At 36.9% G+C, this 22,080-nt stretch overlaps 1 protein-coding gene across 1 annotated transcript; it reads right to left on the reverse strand.

Annotated features, from left to right (window-relative positions):
* Nucleotides 1-1,151: 1,151 nt before the first annotated feature.
* LOC139720637 (uncharacterized) lies at nt 1,152-2,213 on the reverse strand. The gene has a single exon (XM_071631994.1). The coding sequence runs from the start codon at nt 2,211-2,213 to the stop codon at nt 1,152-1,154; it is 1,062 nt and encodes a 353-aa protein (XP_071488095.1).
* Nucleotides 2,214-22,080: the final 19,867 nt, after the last annotated feature.

Below are 22,080 nucleotides of genomic sequence, written 5' to 3' on the forward strand. Positions count from 1 at the left end.
ACGTAACGTACAATGTGGAACAAGTTCTTACATAATTATTATTCAGCAAAAATCTGTGATATAAATAATGCAATTGTGTATACGATAAAGAATAATAGATACGTATGTATAGAAACATAATAGGTGTAAGAAACAGCAATCAAACGAATGAAATCGTCTTATTGGCACAAGTAAGGCAGTCATGCAGCATTTTGTCAGTAGGAGCCGTAACAGTCAAATTTGTCCTGTCACTTTCAACTGTAGCAACTCATTATGAGACTTGATTGTACAAAACCCTAACGATACCACTTAAATACCTTTCAGAGATATTCAGCTCTGTGAGTGTCCAAGGTCGAGGCGTATCATTATTATACACCAGTTGATAGAAAATTATTTGAAAATTCCCTTCTGGAAAGAACACAGTGTCCCACAGTGTGTTCACAGTGTGTTCATATAGTCGACTATGTGAAAAGGCTCGAATCTAACAGTGTGAAAATAATTCCACAATGTGGTGCGGTTTCACAGAGTGTTCATAAATAGTAATACTTTTTTTCACACTGTGAATTGACAAGTCACATTGTGTTCACACTGGTAAAACGCTCGTATTTGACAGTGTGAAGAGAGATTTCACACCGTGTTCACAATGTGTTCACACTGTGGGACACTGTGTTCTTTCCAGCAAGGTTAAGATATTTCATGAGTTTCCTGAGTATACAAATAAGTGCAGTATATCAAATGGTCCACATAAGTACTTGTCGGCGATTGGTCATAATGTAATTACGTGACTAAGGTAGAGTGGTTCGAAATCGTTAAATTGCCCGTATAGTGACGTCACGTCAGGTATAGTCCAAGAATTTGACGGGCAGCCAATTGAGCTAGAATTTTAAAAAAAAATGTATTTCATGTGGACCATAAATATAAAATACGTGTATATTTCCTTGTCTATCGTTTTGATAAAACACTTGAAAGTCCCCTAAGTGTTCCCTTATGGACGATATTCCCCCCCCCCCCCCCCAGCGCTACGTTCTTCAGGAAAATAGTAATTAACTTGGGGAGAACATTATAGGCCTACTCCCATGGGATGTCAAGTGTTATATTTCACCTCTGAAAAGGTAATTCATGTAAAGTATCTGTATAACATTGTTAGATTAGGCTTCCATTGTTCTTATTTTCTATTCGATGATATCAAAATGTGTTTGTTGGTTAACTTCCTCTAACCACTTGACGATCCATTCCGTCTTCCTCTCATCACAGAAGTTCACGTGTTTTGACGTTTTTGACAGGGCTTCGTGAATCATTTTGATTTCATGTTCATTATCATTATCATGAATCTTTAAAGTTTCCGACTGTTTGCTTTCTGGCTTGGTATCAGTCTTACTGTTGCTGCTTTCCTTGGAAGCCCGCAGCTTCCTCGCTCGTTCCAACCACACATCGGGAGTCTCTTTATGGTCGTTGGCTTTGCTTGTTGCTATCTCCGTGTTTGAGACTGTGGGCGGCTTCCGGCGGCCGGACGTGGCTGCGGACCGGGATGGGGACGTGCTTTTCTGACTCGATCTGCGACTATTGGACCCCTTCGTAATCTCGTGATGTTTTAATACAAGAACTTTTTGATCCTCGGAATCTTCAGTCAGTGGGGTGTGATCGGCACTCAGGAATCGAACTCGTCGAACTTTACCATCAATGGTGACTTTTTCTCTATGCACCCGGATGATTGATGCTGAAGGCCTCACGTCTGATATTGCTGCTACCCCGCTCTCATCCGCCGCAGGAGACGGCCACATGTTCATCGTATCGAACGTTCCGTCACTCAGTCGACGATCTGCTTCGGTAGAGGCAGGCTCAACGCGTGATCTTAAATTCGCCTCCGAAAGACTGTGCCTCGTGATCTTGTCTTTGATCTGACGGCGGTAGCTGTGGTGATGATGCTGCTGCTCCGGGTCGGAGGGAGTTCGCCGTTTCACAAAGATCGCATTGTCGTTAAGCATGAACATGCGCGAAAAATCGCCATGTGCAGGAGGAGCGACCTTAGGCACGTTAGGGGAAGGATGCATCTCTTCGATGGATGGAAGTCTGTTTCGACCTCCCACACCCAGTTTTTGATTCATGATGTTCTTGATGTTATAACCCGTCTTTATGAGCCATGAGTTGAGGCTTTGAGACGGCGTGTTCATCGCCGTGGGCACGTTTCTCTGGCGTGTCAGATGATGTGCAGGGAATATAGAATCAAGGGTCATGATCCTTGCTGTCGGTTGAGTCAGTCCGGACCAGGGACGCAGCGGATGTCGAAGTGCGACGTGCCTTTTACGTACAGTACAGGATCACCCGTAGCATTGTGTGTCTTTATGTGAGGCCGTCTGCTTGACCTATAGGTGATTGAAAGAGAGTACAGACATTTGATTAATTAATCAATTTATTTATTCATTTATTTGCTTATTTTTCTATTTCTAGCAGAAACACACACATATATATATATATATATATATATATATATATATATATATTATATGTGGACACATTACATTACAATGTTCGATAAAAGGAGTGTATAAGTTTGCAAAATATTGAAATTATACCGAAATGCTGGAAATGGGGAGGAATGGTAAAAAGCAATGCTTGTAGGATGCATTTCGGTGTAAGATCTCCAAGATACGTTGCAAATTATACGAAGGTTGTTTTTTTTTCTAGAGACGTGACGTGATATAATCAATTACATTCTAACCAAAAACAACAACAACCATGTATTATTCACTCAAAAAACAAACAAACATGAATTATGGAGTATTGCATCCAGCATCATAAACTTATATCGAGATAACTACAATCGTAGCGTACTTGAGTGAATGGCAGCACCAAAGATGAACGATTATTTTTAATCAATAAAGTTGTAAAAAAAATGCTCAACCAGAATGGTCTTTCTGTAAACAAACAACAAACCAAAAGTAAAACAAACTCATGAAATCGTTATGATATCGACTTAAACGTGATTTGCATAAACAACTTAAGTCAGAATGTAATGCGTTTATGACATAAAAGCATGTCAATGATACAACGATTTTATTGTCGTTCTTGACCATCCCTCATCTGATTTCTACAGACTTGTCCTTTATCATTTTGAATGTTGTTCATCTTTATTCTTTTCTATTTCTTCTAACAGATTTATCCGAAATAGAGAACAAGATTTTTTTAGAAAATACTTGAAGAGCACTAAAAATGACTACTGTATACATGACAAAATATAGGCACAACGGAAGACTAATCCAGAACACGAGGAGTTGGAGATGCGACTTTTCTGACTTTTCTTCTGACATATTCTAGACACAAGGCATTAATACCAATGAATACCATGAACGCAGTGGACAGAGAAACACAGCCAGCTTTCCTTTCCTAGGTAGCAAAATGAAATTGGCCTTAAAAACAAATCCCTACACTATCCATGATTATATGCCACCAACTTCGTCTCTCGGAACTGGGTAACTCTACGATGTTTCACTTCAGAATGGTAACACGTAAAGTATTTTCAAAGCAAATCGGGTTCACTTCAGCGTATGTGTAAAGAAGTCATTATCAAAGTACAGTCATTAAAAGCTAGAAAACTTCACAACAAAGATGACAAGAAATCTTGTTTTGTCATTTCAAGTCCCAATATTAACAGGGTTTTCTTAAGGAGTCCTTGCTTCGTTTTCGCTGGTTCCCATTCCCTCTGCCGGTCTGTATCTTCTCACTCGTTAAAGAATAACAGTCGTAATAACATCCACAATGATATTCTTACCTCCTGAATTGGACGGTCATATCTCTAAGTGGAAGTAGTTGTTCACTTTTCCTCCACGAAAACACAAATTGCAGCACATATTGCCCTTTTTGCACTCAAAATCATGCCATCATGACGTGCTGTGGCAGCCTCTCACAGATGTATAGAGGAAGATGGCTACAGCACCAGTCAATACACATCTCAATAGCTGTATCTAGAGCGAGCTCTCTTCTCCCTGCATCCGTAGAGATACATTGTTTTGGCATGTATTGATTGAGCGGCTCTCCTGCAACTCTACCTGGGTTTTATTGAAAAGAAGTCTCTTTATGGTGCATAACTAGCTTATTGATTCCGGCTGTTATACATAGATCCCTAAAGCTGGAACGGAACGAAACAGGATGAAAGCAAACTGCATGTTGCCATTGTCGACTTCACATTGTTCTCACGATCCACACGTAGTAACGAGCGTGTGAGGGCGTAATTATCTTTTGAATAATCAGCTTATGGGCAGCAAATAAAAGGGCAAAACCCGAGGTCACCGAATAGGGTATTTACAATCAAAGCTGTTCTAAATGCAGATCGATGTTGTGTCTACATTCGACATCCTGGTCACTTGTTCAAGTCCTCAGGGATGATCTCTTCTTGTTATTACTAATATAATGTTCAAAATTTTCATAAATTGTTGGGATGTACATCAAGCTTCAAATAATGCTGGATCCAAGCAGCTGATAAGAACGTACATATATATGTTTGATATCTTACAACTGCGATATGCATCAACAGCAGAAACAATCTAAAGTGAACGAGGAAAAGTCTGACTACTCGGCGCTGTTTATTATAATCAATTTGTTGTTGTTTTTTTACCAAATAAAATTGTGTGTGTATATATATATATATATATATATATATATATATATATATATGAAAAGAAGAAGAGAGAAAGATATGTATTTATGTATATGTATGTATGTATACATATACATATATTACATATAAATATACGCATGTACACTTTATCATTTGTTGGAGAACAAAGAAAAACAAAGCGAGGAAGGCATCGGGTGACGAGAATCACGGAAAAAAAATCACGGAATGAAACCTTAAATTTCAGTTTAGACTGCCTATATGATTGAAAATTCCCACAAGAGTGTGTCACTTTCTCTTCTCTTCGTATAGTTGGGAATTCGCACAATGCAGTATTCTATTCCTTGTAACATATCTTATTACGTTTAAAAGTTCATAATATTCAGTGTAGTCTATAAAGTATGGGCGTAGATCTAATCACTTTAACGTCGACTGCATTATGTAATATTCCTGGAAGATAAAAAGAAAAAATAATTCTCTACTATGGTTTCAATTGTTTTGATGTCGTTTTATTTCTGTGTTTCTTGATTTTTTTTTTCCGGTACAGTAACGAATGAATACAAAGTACGTAAAGAAAGTAGGAGATAAAATTCAGTGATGCAGTAATTCTCAACAGACGTGATAGGATAGTAGCGACGTAACGTCATATAATCATTTGTGAAGGAGGGAGAACATAAAACAGGATACAGTAATCATAAACAGAGCTTGAGTTAGATGGGACCAAACCTTATATAGATTATATTTACATCACTGCACCGCTACTTCTACATTTATATACATATAACTTAAATATAAATTTCTTGACATTACTAGTATTTGATAGTCTATAGTCATAACAGTTTGCTATAGGTTGACAGTAGAAGATGGTCGTTGATAGTGTATATTCTAAATGCGCATTGTTTTACTGTATTCCTCCTGTGTGGGTGTGATAGTATGCAGATAGTTGTCCTTCTGAAGTCATTATCAAAGAGAATATGGACACAGATGTCTAAAATCAAAGAAACTTTCTATTAAATTCTGAAAATCTTATTGCAGGGCACAAGTGTTATCTGTGTATTTCCACAACATCTATATGATATTATATATATATATATATATATATCCATACATATATTTCGAGACCGATTTATAAACCTTAGGAAAGATGCAATAGTGTCGTCCTTCACAATATCATTCTCCGCGAGAAAAAAAAAATAGACTTGAGAGACGCTTAACACTATAAATGTACTATGTAAGTATTTAAGACACTTTTATCTAATATGTATCCAGTCCAACTATATTGATTAATGTTTTAGTATTATGTAATATATGTATCCCGGACAAATATAATGATCTACTGGATTGGCACTTGATTTCCTGGAAATGTAATATGTATCTTGAACAAATTTAATGATTTATTGGTTGTTAACACTTAAAAACTTATGAAATATGTATCCTGAATGAATACGAATTAGTATTTTGATTGACATTTAAACAACTTGAAATGTGATATGTATACTGGGGAAATGTGCCATTATTTAATAAGATTATTGTCTGACAGCTTTGTCAATCAGTGGTTTAGGAGCTACCTCATGAACAGGAAACAACATGTCTCTCTAAATGGTTGTAATTCACAAATATTAAGTATTAAATGTGGTGTTCCTCAGGGAAGTTAATTAGGTCCAATATTGTTTAATGTTTATATAAATGATTTTTGTAGATCATCAGATGTTCTTTCTTTCATCCTCTTTGCAGATGACTCAAATTTATTTTTTTCGCACAATAATCTTCTAACCCTTGTTAAAACAATAAATTCAGAATTAGAAAATGTTGCCCAGTGGATAAAAGCAAATAAGTTATCTCTTAATCTTCAAAAAACAAAATAAATGATTTTTCCCAATTCTACTGAGGTTTTACCTGTTGACATTGTTTTAGATGGCACTCCACTCGAAAATGTTTCCCATGTAAAATTTCTTGGAATAACAATTGACAATAAGCTTTCATGGAAATTTCATATTGACAGTATATGTAAAATTATTTCACGTAATATTAGTATAATTAATAAGCTTAAATTTTGTTTTCCTTTGTCGTCCCTGCTTATATTATATTCATCCTTAATATTGCCACATTCAAATTGCGGTATTCTCGAGTGGGGAAATACATATAAAACACTTTTAGATAAATTACTTTTATTGCAAAAGAAATCACTCCGTATCATATGTCATACTGCATTTTTGTCCCATACTGACCCACTATTTTATGAGCACAAAATATTGAAAAATAATGATTTGTATTTGTTTAATTTAGGACAATTTATGTATAACTATAACAAAAACAATCTTCCAAATATATTCGAAACAATGTTTCAAAGAAATCAATCCGTTCAAAATTATCCAACAAGGCGATCAAATGACTTCCATTTGCCATTTCTGAGAACTTTGTTGGTTCAAAACACATTCATCTAAGATGGGCCAAAGTATTGGAATTCACTTCACAACAATATTACAACAGCTCAAACTCTGAACCCCTTCAAGAATAAATTAGAATTATTCTTATTGAAATCTTACAACATCCAACCGAGTTGGTTTCGTTTTACCATCTAAGTCAAGTCATCATTTCTTTGAATATTAAACAATTATTATGAACTTATTTTTTTTTTACATAAGTCCTCCTTATAATTATGTTCCTGTCAGTGTTCCGCATATATCGATGTGTCTATTCTCTCTTTCTCCTGCATTCTTACCAATATAATTATGTATAATTTTTTTTTGCATTATATTCAATCCAGGTTGTATTTCATCACTTATTTTACATCATGGAATCCAGATTGCTTGCGTCCACGATAGCACGTGCTGTATTCCCCCCTTTTTTTCTTTTTTTTCTTTCTTTTTCCCTTCCCAATTATTTTGATGTCAGTTGACATCGGTTCGTTTTATTTTGTTTTATATTGCTGTCTTGTGTATTTTCTGAGGGTCCCATTTCGTACAAGCTCTGCTTCTTAGTGGGACCCTCCACTTCCATCCTCATCCTTAGTTGACATGTATTATACGCTTTATGTATATATCAACAAAGACATAATTGCGGGGTTCTTTTTCCATCTGCTTCTCATTTTCATATGTACTTTATCAAATCACATTCTGCAATTATTACAAATATCCTGTACATATGCAATGTGTATAATTTCTTTGTTTATTTGATAGAAGTGAAAATAAATTTGAATCTTGAATCACCAACATGTAATGTTGGTGATTGTTTGCATTGAACTGTAACACTGTGCATTAATCGTTTTCCTTTGTTTTTTTTTTCAGTATCTTAATTCTCATATTCTTTATGTAGTATGCATGATTTGCTATGATTTGTTTTTGTGTGTCTGTTTGTTTGATTCTTGTATTTTATTTTTGCTTTTTTTTTTGGTTACTTTTTTAAAGTTTCCTGATCTATGTATAAAATGTTGTATTTTGTAATTGCATGATTTTTTACTTCACGGACTCACAGAAGAACAGCCATTGGCTGAAGTGAGTGACCCGTGGTGAAATAAAATAAACTCAAACTCAAACTCAACATTTTGTTGAACGTATTTCTATATCATTAGAACTTGTTCACTGTTAGATTTGTGTGCATGTGTTACCTGTCGTGTGTCCAGAAAAGGACCATGGACCTGGTATCACTATGTTAACATTTTTATTTATTTTTTATTTATTACCATAAAGATATGATTACAACACACACACACACACACACACACACACACACACATACACACACACACACACACACACATATATATATATATATATATATATATACATATATATATATATATATATATATATATATAATACACTCAGCAAAAAAAAAGAGAAAATAAACACTGGTTCAAGTTTATATTTCTCATAGAATTTTTGATTAAATGTTAATGTATTATATACCACATGACAGGTAATTTAATTGGCTATCAACTTGGTAAGTCAATAAAAAGGGAAACCTTACGCATGAGTGAACGCGTCCGTTTTTCTCTTTCAAGGCACAAGAGTAAAAATTGCAAAAAAGAACAAGATGTCATTCAATATTCACAAAAACTACATAATTTTTAATTGATTTGTCGAATGAGGAAAATTTTAAATTATATTTCGTTTTTGAATTTGTCTCATGAATTCTGAGATTACTAAAATGAATGAATGAAATAAAGACTTTTGTTCATTTAATCACCTTTTTGCCTTTATACTCCTAATGTCATTTGAAGTTTGATTTGACAGAAAATTCTTATCCCCCCTTAAGTTTCCCACTTTGATTTTGAGGCTATAAGGAGATAAAGAGAACGAAAAATTATTTTTGCTATTTCATTCGTGTAGCTCATTGTATAAAACTGGTCTTTTGTTATCATTGTTATCCTAAAGGACATTTGCAAAGGAAAGACATTATGTCTATTTTTGTCATTTTTACTTTTGTGCCTTGGAGGACGAAAACAAATGTGTTCACTCATGCATAAATCTTTTCCTATATATTGACTTACTAGATTGATAGCCAATTGAATTACCTTTAGTATGGTATATAATACATTGATTTTCATCAAAATCTTCTATGAAATTCATGGACTCGAAAAAGTGTTTACTTTCTTTTTTTTTTTCGCTGAGTGTATACAATAAGCAAAGTAATACTAAAGAATGTTTTAAAATGACGAGGAATCCTTCAGATAAAAGAACTTTCAGATAAGTGTATAGTAAACCAAATTTTCATAACGGGGATTTGATAAATAGAGAAGACCTGATGATATCATTTATGTAAATATTGAATGATAAGGGCCCAAAATAAAATCTTGGGTAACCCCACATTAATGTAAAGTCCTTGACACTTCTTTGTTACAAATTTGAGATTGATATTTTGCTATATGATTTCGCAAAAGATATCGCAGGAATATCTTGATTCTACCCATCTTTAAGAAAATTAAATTGATCATCAACAACTTGAGAAATATTTTGATCTATTCAGTTTAAGTTTCTTTGTGTTGCCATGATGTAGCTCCTGTACGACTTAAATCGGGGTTATTTAATCACGACAAGACTTTCAAAACCTCGGCGGAAGGTTGTGTTTGATAGTTGATTAACTTGCCGTCTGCAATTTGGTTCACTTTTGCAACAGTTCCATTAATGTTTGTTAATGAGAAACTCTCTTTTTATATACCACAAAAATATAATTCATGTAAATCTCCCTTCCCTATATAGCGATCACACATTCCAAAATTAAGATTCGAGGAGACTCCGACACATTTCTTCCCCTCGAACGTCTTTTAATATAGCATTTATTTTCAATCTACTGGCACTTCAGCAGAAATAACTCTGATTATGCAGTCGTTCTCTCCCTGACATTAGAGGGCTTTAGATCTGTGACTCGAATGCTATAAAGACGACTCTAATTTAGTAGAAAATGGTGTTTTGCACATTTGTGAGACAGCTGTTTCCATTGTTCAACCCGGGAGGCTACGTCGTCTTAACGTTCGCGTCGCAGATCTAAAACTCGCTTTTACAACTGTGCTAACCCTTGCCCAAACTAAATCACCCCCTCTCTTTCCCGTAATTATATCTACTGTCTTAGTTACCTTGATTGGTATGTATTGGTGTCCATTCTGACACTTTTTTTTACTCTCTTCTGTCGTTGTTCCCACTTCATATACGATATATGTTCAAATATACACAAATACACACTGACCTTTTATCACTAAGATATTGAAACTGTCACACTTGTGCACCTAACTTTATTACATCAAACAACTGCCACCATCGGCAATGATTCCTTAACAATGTTTTGACCAAGTGTAGATCGATACTTTTCCAAACCTAAAGACAAAGTAGGTGTCCTTATAAGAAAGGAAGAGGTGACGTATTAGGGTGAAAGGATAAAGAAATCGATGATGAAAAACAAACAATGACGGTACAAGGCTTCCGCCTCTTCACAAGTGACTGCAATTACGAGTTCGCGGTTTAACACCTGACCTGGATCCGTCGATACCAGCAGAATGAGGAGGGACTAAGGAGTGCTGTGCGTGACAAGATGAAAACTGCGGCACCCCCGAGAGAGCATCACCACAAACAAGACTTCGGCTAGAACGGGATGGCACCGGACACACCTTGCAGACAAACATACAGGTAAGGTCTTCTTCATGCTATCTGAAGATGAATAACCTGTTTCGTTTAGTGCTTTCTATAACTCATTAGGTTTAATCTCATGTTATAGACTCATGTAGTTTTGAATGCATCTGTGTATATTGTATTGGGTTATGTAGGTGTATGTATGGATGTACGTAAGCGCCTATCATGTACAGTTATGTGTGTAATGTACATGTATGAGTTTGATGAGAAGGCATGATAGTTTGACTGTATAGGAATAAGATACTTTCACTTTCATCCCAAATAGAAGCATTTTGCTGACAACGGAGAATAACGTCAATGATGTTTTCTCTGCCTTTTGACACTACTGTTTCGACGGCGTAGGGATCGAGTGCAGCTCTAACAATTTGGAGAATCAAAAGTGTCGTCAACAAGGTCAATTTATCACATTTCTGTGCAACTATTTTCTAATACTCCCCAATCCTAGCAGGCCAATGAAATATTCTGTCGACCCAGCATTAGTTTACACCTCTATTACGTCATATGCAACCCTATATTTTGGAACGGCAAGCCCTTATTGCCATATTGATGCTGAAAATTGACTTAAGCTCAAAACTAGAGACATTTGTCCGTCGTCACAATCCCCAAATATCTGCAAAGAGAAGACGGAGAAAAAAAAAGAGGACAGCGATTATGCAAACACAACCTTCTACCCCCACGAAAATAGATAATATTTTCCAAATAAAGTAGTGTTGTACACTTCTTCCTACTATTCAATATATCAAATACTTTTCAGTTTTTCAATCTAAAATAATTTAAAGTTTGTAATGATATTCCTCAGAATAAAAACATCTACATCTATGTATTTCATATTTCTACTTCATATATTTTTGTGATCAAGATTACAATGCATTTATAAGATTATCAGCCAGCACCTGCTGAGAGTCGATGGCCTACTTTGGTGAAAAAAAAAAAAAAAATTCCCATTTTGTGTCTGGCTGATAAAATAGAGTTGAATTGCTAAAATACTTCCAGTCCTTCGAAATGACTCCACTCGGCTGAGATTTTACTAGAACCAGAAAAATGCGGTGAACGATAACGATAGCTCAAGGCAATGCATCCGTGTGTTTACTGATAAAACGTATACACCAAGCAACCATTGTGGCACCAATTCTGGTTTCGAGCACTAAGAAAGGGAAAATTTACTCGTCAGTTGCAGGGAGGGGGTATCGGTTGGGTGATGAATGGTTATATAATTGGCCTGCGCAAAATAGTCGTATTCAAGTTTTCGTTTCCTTTGAGACGCAGGGTCACTTGAACTTCAAGTGGTCCGAAAGCCTCGATGGAGGGTCTTTGTCTGGGAAGGTAGAGTCAAGACAAGTGTACTCGACAGATTCAAGAAGGTGATTAGGAAAGCATCCGTGACAAAAAAAGGGCTTTCATTTCAGGGGAACGAAGTGCGAGAAAGAAGTGTCCCGTTATATGCATATAAGTTTCCACTGATGTTTACGAGTGGAACTACCGAGGGAAGTTTGAAGATGGCAGCCCCCCTCCCCCGTACTCACAATGGATGAGTTAATAATGGGACCAAAGGCAGAAAGTAACAAAGAGAAAAAAAAGCCCCTCTTCCTTATATCAGGCAACGACATAGGTGCATTCTTCCAAGTGTTCACCATCGGCTGTAACTCTTACCCAGCGTACGTGTTCCGTTTCTGTTTTCTGTCTTCCATTAAAGAGCCGACTGTGTTCGTTTCAATGTCAGCTTATATTACCCAGCCCTCTATCTCTTATAATGATACATCCCCCGACTACACTGAGTCTAAGAGCAAGAAAACGGATATACATAAAACAGTACGTGTTATTGATCGTTTTGTTCGTTAGGTAGCTTGAGTGGATGATTGTGTGAGTTGTGCCGTCTCAACGAGACCGATCCCTTAGACTAAAGAGATTAAGGTTCGGCCCCTCATTCTAATGATTATCATATTTCACTTTCAGATGTCCCAACGTTTCCCATTAACCTCCGCTACCCTTCTGTATTTTCTTTTGTCTTGTACATGCAGTTAATGCGGTTGCTGAATTACGATACAAACAACGCCGCCCTTAATATTATGGAAGCTGATATTCGTGCCAGAGCACAGCCGTAATGGAAGGTGAGAACTTCGTTCGACAGAAGAAGAGAAGAGAAGACAAGAAGAGTGTGTCATTTTGTCTGCCCCCAGAGAAAAGTGCAGCCGCCAACAATAAAGGACGGATTCCTGATCGCTTCCTACAACGCGTCAAACACAACTCGTCAACGCGGACCTCATATGGACAGCCGTGGAGAAGGCGAACCGCATCCGCGCAAGCTGCCCGGTTTCTACCACCTGTTTCCATCACAGGACAGTCAGTCCAAAGCAGTGTTTTCCGTCCCCCGCTACGGCGATCCTATTCCGCTCCTGTCGGCTTGACGATCAGCGACGCTCCCTCGCCGCATCGCCGACATTCGTATTCATCGGTGGTTAATCAAAGAATGGTGAGAAAAGCGGAGAAGGACTTCAACAGGGTCGCGGCAAAAGTCAGCGACTTCTGTCGACGGGTAGAACACCAGACACACACCGAATCATCGCACAATAATTCAACTCAATTACAGCCTAATGAATACAAGCAAATGGAGGGCATAATACATCGTGGACGCAGATACAGAACACAGCTCAATCAATGCTCCAAGCCAGCCGAAGAGCAGAGCGAACTGAAAGCTGTGGGACTCAAACTAAGGCTACATCGTTCCGATCATGAGCCCGAAGGTAATAGTAGCCATGGTAACCACAAATGCGAGAACATCCAGACGGCCGAACCAGCAGAAGATGATGACGAAAACCAGTCGGAGCTGACTGAACGCATCAACAAATGGCTTGATGACGTCAGCACGTCTCTTGATGAACTGAGTCTTACTGATGACAAAAGTGATGTATCCACTAGCATCACTGTTATTCCGTTGACGAGAGACAGAGTAGCTTAAAAAGATATTGAGAGAAAATGTTCATTACTTGAATAACTTGATAAAGAAGATGCTACATTGGACGAGATAGAAATTAAAGTGTACATCCGCAGACGCAGAAGATTTTTGCATCGTAGTTCATCTGTAAACTCTCTTTCAATTTCCGTCCTACGTTCAACCCACTAATCTCCTTATAATAGCTGTGTTTTAGATGAATGGTTGATTAAAAACAATAATGAAATATCATGTCCAAGAAGGTTGCGAAAATGCTGTTGCTTAGTGGCCACAAAACGACTGAAATAATTGATTGAAAGCGTTCAAGGAAGTTATTTGAATCCAGACCCATCTATCATATTTTATCACGCGTAGCGAAAATAGAACAGCGATTTTTAACCCCTAATCTTGCCCTCTTCTAGTACATCACGTTTCGTGATCGAAATGTTATCAATCAAATCATGGTTTGAAAAATATAAAGTATAGTGTTCCTTTCTTTCTTTCTTTCTTTTTTTCGTGACAACTGTTCTCCCCAAACAAGTTGAATGATACAGATTTACTCTATGTTTATCCAAAATATATGTTTCTGTGCACACGCCCCTCAAGAAATGAATGAACAAGTACATACATACATAAATGAAGCGGAATCATATTTTCACGAATTTTCGTCTATTGTTACTGTATTTTGAAAAGATATACGGAAATATATAAAACCTCACCAAACCTAACAAACCAAATATAAACGGCTCATAGACTTTATATGTACATGTTTCAGTTCAAACATCATTCCAAGCTGTGTTTTATAGTGTTTGCAGATTTTTGATATATATATATATATATATATATATATAAATATATATATATATATATATATATATATATATATATATATATAAACAGTGAAAACTTTGAGCAAAGCTATATATATATATATATATATATATATATATATATATTCATATTTATATATATGATATATATATAGAGAGAGACAGACAGACAGAGAGAAATTGAGAGACAGAGACAGAGGCAGACAGACAGACAGACAGACAGAGAGATCATAAGCCAACAGATCCATGTACCAACATTTCAACATTTGCATGGATTTATAAAAACGCCTGCATCTCACAAGAATTAAACCTTACCCGAAACCTGCTCGTAATACCAGCAATTTACCTAAGGTATACTGCAAACTGGATTTTAGATATAAAATGCACTGGATATTTAGAGTGCATTGTTCATTACTAGGTCGTCATAAGAAAGTATCCCTTAATTTGAATGTTTTAGTTATTCTTTCTTAAAGACCCACTGGTTTTCATGACGTAATTTTCGAAGGGTTTGCCAGTGCATTTCATCTTAAATGGCATTGACGTCATCTTCATCATCCTCATCATCATCTGTTATGTTTTCTTTTAGTACTCAGTGATCTTTTTATTTTGGGGAAACTTTCCTAATTCAAACCAGTTTTCAGGTAAATGAGGAGAAATAGTTTTTAGAAGATCTAAACTTTAAAGTCGCTGTTCATTTTTTATCAAATCGCAGTCTTTTAAGCTTTTAAACGTAATTATTTAGTTTTCTTCTGGCGTCAAAACTCATAGCTACACTAGGTAAGTTTTCAGAGGAATCTTGATGCTTACTTGACACGATATCAACCATTAGAATATGAAATTCGTTTTTTATTTCAAGTTGAAAGCGATCAGCAGCGACATCCGAACTACCATACCGCATTTTCATCATTGATAACACTTCCAAGAACAAAGTATAACAGCTCCAAACTTTCGCCTAGGGCCACAGATTCACGAACGCCATAGAACTGTGTATTCATCTCGTTAAAAGTAAAAAAAAAAAAAAACGTAAACCCACCAAAAAATACCAGATGCACATTTTGCCAAAAATGGAACTGTCCTGAAAACGTCATCAAAATGCACTGTATTACGAGCTAACAATCAAACAAACAAACGCAGGCAAACACATAACAATCTTAGCAGAGGTAACTAGTGAAAAGTTAACAGATCATAAAAGGAAGTGAATTTTAGATGGTATGAAATACTCTAAGGGTGAATAGAGACTTCAGACGACCATTGGTTGAGACTGTGGTGAAGTGTGAAACCCCGATACAAGCAGCAATTATAGCCCTCTGTCCTACTTGCTTGCCTTTTCATCCCTATTTGTCTTTACAAAAAATTATCCTCCCTGTGGACCACTTGGAACAAGCTCACAGATGTCACTAGGAAAATTTTGACTAATGGCTGCGTTGAATGAGTGGTATTAGTCGTTTAGTGTGCCGGAGGGACCGGTGTCGATTTTTCTTATTGATCACCAGGAGAATATAGAAAGAGTAAATTGAACTCCTTCATGACAATGCAAACGGGATCGATATATCACAAAAGCAGCGTAAGGCTCCCTAGGCTCCGCGTTATCCAGAGAAACCAGGGATGACGATATCAAAAACAATACAAACAGATAACTATCTAATGAACTCTAAGATTGTGATAAACGAGTGCACTGGTTTTGCCGTGATGACTGTTACATCATATCAAACTGGCAATTAAAGAGGAAACTCTGTCTTCACCGTGTCACTTACACAGTGATTATTTTCATGTTACAGTGACATGAATGATCAACACACTCATGAGGTATAATCGCGATACCATCGATCGATATTCTACCGTGTTCCCAGCACAGTTGAATACGATAACATCAAGAGCAAACATCGATACTGCTTCTCGCTCGTCTGCGTGTGTTTATTACAGCTCGAGAGCTTGTAATACTTTGACGTTATCCCAGTGATCGAGACTGCCTTTTTACAGTCCATGCAGATCGGGATCAGGACAAATCAGTCTAGAAATAGGACTGATTTTGTCACATTTGTCCGAGAGCTCGGAAGGGTACATTGATCTGGTGATCTGCGCATCATCTTCACCTCGACTCTCTCTTCCCCGGACTCTATTGCGGTAAGGTCTTACTGCCGATTAAGCAGGCTATTTTATCTTGAGGTTGATTTGATTGATTTGATTTATTCACAAAATGCATATACATACATTATTCACAAATATGCACATAGATTGTACATGAAACATATTACACATTTTGTCTGGATCGTCATAAGCTATGAAAAGCTTGACTGGGACGCCCAGTATGGATAACGTACACATATTATGTACATAAACATCATTTTAAAAAAAAATGTATTATGCGCGTTCAATTTGTTCATAGATAGGAAGATGAAAGAAAGAGAGAAAAAGAAAGAAAAGTGAGAGGAAAAGATAAGGAGAGGGATACTCTACATCATGGTAGTTAAAAGTATACAAGATTGACAATTCTGGTAACAACTGACATAGAATGACTCGCTGCTATTATGTACGTAGTGTACGTATGACAAAATAAACCTGTGAACCTGGGGTAAGACAGCAGGCAAGAACCATGCAAATAGTATTGTTTAAACATATTTGCAAAGAAGGGTATTCTTTACTAGTCTTCTAAAAGTATGCTTTGATTGGCACCGTCGCACTTCATGAGAAAGAGAATTCCAGATGTCAGGACCGGCATGTCGTATGGATCGATGGGCAAGGGCAGTTTCTGGATTTTCTAGGTTGCTTCTATATTGAACGATTGTCTTTCTTGATAATTCACTGCAACGGGCCAAAATGATTGCATCATATCGTATATCAAGTATAATAATTAACATGATTTCTGAAAATCCAATCATAGATATTTCATTGTATACTGTTTTATTACTTGTTCCTTTATTTTATATCATACTTCAGTGTTTATCTCGTCGCAAAGCCTATTAAATTGTTACGAACATAGTTATGTAACATTTCCACGTGTTTTGTATGACAGTCTTCAAAATAAATCTTATTTGTTCCAGATAATATTAACCTATCATTACTACTGGTTAGTTCTGTGCTTTGACAACAGTAAAGGTGTTTCACGGGAAGCAAAACTGCTGAATCTTTACTTGTATTCTCATTGTTATGAGTAAACATTTGACTGAACATACAATATACTACTAGTATTATCCACTGTAGATGTGGTCGTTATGCATTACAGTGGAAGTTTCAAAAAGAAAGAAATGATTGTTACAGGTTGAAAGAGATCCCTATATACGAGGTCATCATTAAACTTCGCAATATTTGGTCAGGATAGACACAGGAAAGTACAAAGATTAAAATCATGCAATACTAGTACTTCAGATTGCTAGTTAAAATTCATGGCGATAAAAGATGAAGCGCCTACGTTATACAGGAACAAATAGGATGGAAATAATGCTGCCAAAACTTGAACTGGTGCAAGACGAATCATCGACAATGTTGCAGTGTCATGTTTATCAAGGTTCATGAGCGTGGTTTCTTTCAAGGCGCCAAACTTCATTAAACGTAGCAACAATAAATATTTCATAAGTTTATTATTACCTCAACACTTACATAAATTGACATGAAAATATAAATCTTAACTTATGACAGTTTTTTTTCCAATTTTTAAAGAACTTTATCATATAAAGTGTAGTGTTACAGTAAGTATAGGTTCCCCACTTACTGTTGTACACGTATTCTTAGTACTATTTCACACTGAAGAACAGGGCAGAAAGCCACAAAATCATTAAAATCAACTTAATCAAATTCACGTAATAAACTTCTAACCTCGTTGTCTCTGTCTCTCTCTTTCTGTCTCTCTCTCTTTTCTCTCCAGGCTACTGTTGTATTGTTGTTTTAACTCTGGAAGATCTTAGGATCTTAGGAAGGTACCTCAATCATTCAACGGATTGGCATGGTGTGTGGTTGCTCTTGGAAATAGCAATGTGTACGATATACGAGGTTTTCAAGCAGGTCTACACCCCTACCAACGACCGTCTCTGTGGGGATCCTGTACCCAAGCTAGATCTGGCCGACTGGCAAAGTGTCTCTCAGTCACCCAGCGACACACCACTTGACGTGGACGACTTCGACGATGATGGATCATGTCGTTCCCTTCCTCGGGTTGTCTCAGAAGAGCCTCCCTGTCGCAGAGGCAGCGAAAATAACGAGTCCGCCCTTCCACGTGTAGACGATGCCTTGGTAGATAATGATTTGGAATCAGAACTTTCAGTCGACTCCCCATTAGCAAAGGTTGAGCTCGAAAACTTTTGTCCCAGTCGCAACTGCAGCGCAAACATTAGACGGACCTTATCGGCGTCAACGTGGCCGAGCACCAAACCTTTTGACAAACACATCTTTGAAATAAGACGAGCTATAGGTCGTAGAACCATGTCAAATGGAATTGGCTTTAACCTGCCGGCCAGCCAGAGTAAAATTTCCATTCAAACTCAGTTTAGACCAGAAATGTATGGCTTGTACACATCTCAATTCCGAATGGAGCATGATCTTTGGAAGCAGAGTCGAGGTGGTAAATCTCCACGATATTTGGTTCAGGTACCGAAGCTCCCACCTCCTGCTTCTACGCGGTTCATCCCAGATATTAACCACAATCCTCCCCAACAATTCGGAATCGGTGATAAAACTTTGCGCGCCAAGTCGGCTTTCTCCACTGCCGATATTGACGGCGGTTTCGTGACTTTGCCTTCGGAAGGCGTACCGCAGCCTCGACTTCGACGTCAGACGTTGATGTCGTCTTCGAAGAGTGCATCGATAATCGACCTCCAGAAGAAAGCCATAGCGTTGTTCGAGAACAATACGAAACAGACGGTGATCAATCTGTTCCGGAAGACTCAGAGTAGATGGCAAAGAGGAGCTGCAGATGATAACTTTGAAAGTAGAGATAGGAACAAAAGAAACAGAAGCACGAGTAAACGTGTAAGCATAGCTTGGTAGAGGTCTTTAGTTATCAAGTATGCTGTGTTCTGTCATGCCTATTTTAATTTGAACATGTTGTGTTGAATGTCTTATGCTCTTTTGCTCAGGTTTTCAAAAAGGTCAAGATGGTGGTAAACATGTCACCGCCAAACAAATTTGCTTACTGATTACGCAGTCTGTGAGGAGTCAAATGTGGAGAACAGGACAGGGAATGAACTTTGTTTCGAATGATTAAGTTTATTAGAAAGTGTTAAATTATTTGACTACTTGGGGTTTTTTAAAACTAAATTTTGAGTCAAGGATTGAGTGACTCATCGCGATATGACAGAATTCCAATTTTTGAGATAACAGAGAAAGATAAGATGAAAGACATTAAAGGGATTGTATAGTTTTGGTTGAGATCTAATTTCAGGTTTCTAACATTATTTGGTGAGATAATGAGAAACCTCTTAAGAAATATGGAAGAGCATGTAATTCCATAAGGAATTCAACGTTTATTTGATGAAAATTGGTTTTGAAATGGCTGAGATATCCAAAACAGAGCGATTCTAGTAAAGTGTGGGAACCACATTTTATTACGATCGCTTTGTTTTACTTTGTTTTTGGATGTTTCAGTCGTTCAAAACACGATTTTCATTAAATGATGAACTTTGCATTTCTCTTAAAATGGTATGTTCTGTACTATTTCATAAGTGTTTTCTTGGTATCTCGCAAAAAGTAAAAAGCCCAATTCTCCTCTCCACCAATACTGTACATCCCTTTAATTAAGGTATATCCATTATATTTTTTCGTATGTTTTAAGTCCTATTTTATCATTTCCTTCAAGTCATAGTATGAAATGTGAACATGTGGTATTAGATTTAATGAAAGAGATCACATCATCCAAATGGTATCAACTGAATTTACATAATTGATCAAAATTTTTCGAATACTATCATGAATATAATGGAGAAAGTGTAGACAAGAAACTTGTCGAAATCTAAGAGTTCACTTTTACTGTTTTACTTTGTTCTTTATCATAGCATGTTAGTGCTTATCGCACTTCCTTTTTATTGCTTATGTTTTCAAGATGAAAATTTGCACAGAACGGCATAGGAGTATAATGTCAACTTCATTCTCCACAATGGATACAACTTTTCAGAGTTCAGTTTCCTTAACAACATGCATAAAGTATAGGTTTCTATCAGGATTTTGAGTGTTTCGATGATAACAAAAGTATGCCAGCTATAGTAATAATTAGCCGCTTAGCGATGATCAATTTCGTGCAAAAACGAAAAAAAAAAAAAACCCAACTTGCATTTCAATTAAAATTTGTCATCTTAGACCGCCGTCATTAATTGTTATTTTCCTTTCTAGGGTCTGTTTGTTGAATGAAATCACTGACAATACCAGACACACTGTTAATAAAAAAAAGGGAAAAATAAATGAAACATGCATTGCAAAACGCTTCGAAGAATAAAAGCTTAAATAAAGATATTCATCAGAGGCTGGTCTGTTTTTACAAGCATTATATGCATATATATATATATATATATATATATATATATATATATATCATATACGTATGTGTGTGTGTGTGTGTGTGTGTGTGTGATTGCGTGTGTGTATGTGCACCATTTCATTTTAGCCCCGTCGGCAGCTAGTCAATTCTGAAATTATTTTACCTGACGTGGAGTCACTCCTTGCAATACATGTACTAGTATACCGGTTCTGATCCTCGTAGCATTAGTCGCATGTTGACAATATGACCAATTACCGACCAGTCCTTATGTAAAATAGACCATTTAACATTATGTCACATTATGTTATGTATTATCTTTATGGCGCACTAGTCCTGTAATATATATATATGTGTGTGTAAAGCGGCGTACGGTGGGTCGAAACATGGGGGGAACCATAAAGTAATTTTGACGGTCTGTATGCTTGTGCGTGTGTGCGAGAGCAATAATGGGACTACAATACATTACGGAATGTGATACATTCAACAACGCAGTCATTGAGGAACATTGTAAGTTTTCCTTACATGGATTATGGAATGACGGTGTGAAACGATCGACAAATTATATACTGTCAGCAACATAAGGTGAATGGCACAACAATAAAATGCGAGCGAGCGAAACGAGCGAGCTTGAAAATTTTGATATTCTACAGTTCCAAAACTGGAGTTTTAATTGTAGCTATATATTTCGCTTTGGAAATAAATGGGGCGCATCGGGCGCAACTGCTGGCAATTATTGGCAGCAACATTAGGAGAATGGCATAACGATTCAATGCGAGCGAGCGAAGCGAGCAAGCTTGAAAATTTTGACATTCTACAGTCCCCAAACTGGGGTTTGTAGCTATATCTTTCACTTTGGAAATTAATGGGGCGGCGCATCGGGCGCAACTGCTGGCAATTACTGGCAGCAACATTAGGAGAATGGCATAACGATTCAATGCGAGCGAGCAAAGCGAGCGAGCTTGAGAATTTTGACATTTTACAGTCCAAAAACTCCCGTTTGTAGCTATATCTTTCGCTTTGGAAATTAAGGGGGGCATCGGGCGCAACTGCTGGCAATTACTGGCAGCAACGTTAGGAGAGTGGCATAACGATTCAATGCGAGCGAAGCGATCGAGCTTGAAAATTTTGACATGTTACAGTCC

This window comes from Diadema antillarum, unplaced genomic scaffold (assembly GCF_040938485.1).
Source record: "Diadema antillarum isolate AM-2024a unplaced genomic scaffold, OU_Dant_1.0 scf00000131, whole genome shotgun sequence".
Taxonomy (NCBI): Eukaryota; Metazoa; Echinodermata; class Echinoidea; order Diadematoida; family Diadematidae; genus Diadema; species Diadema antillarum.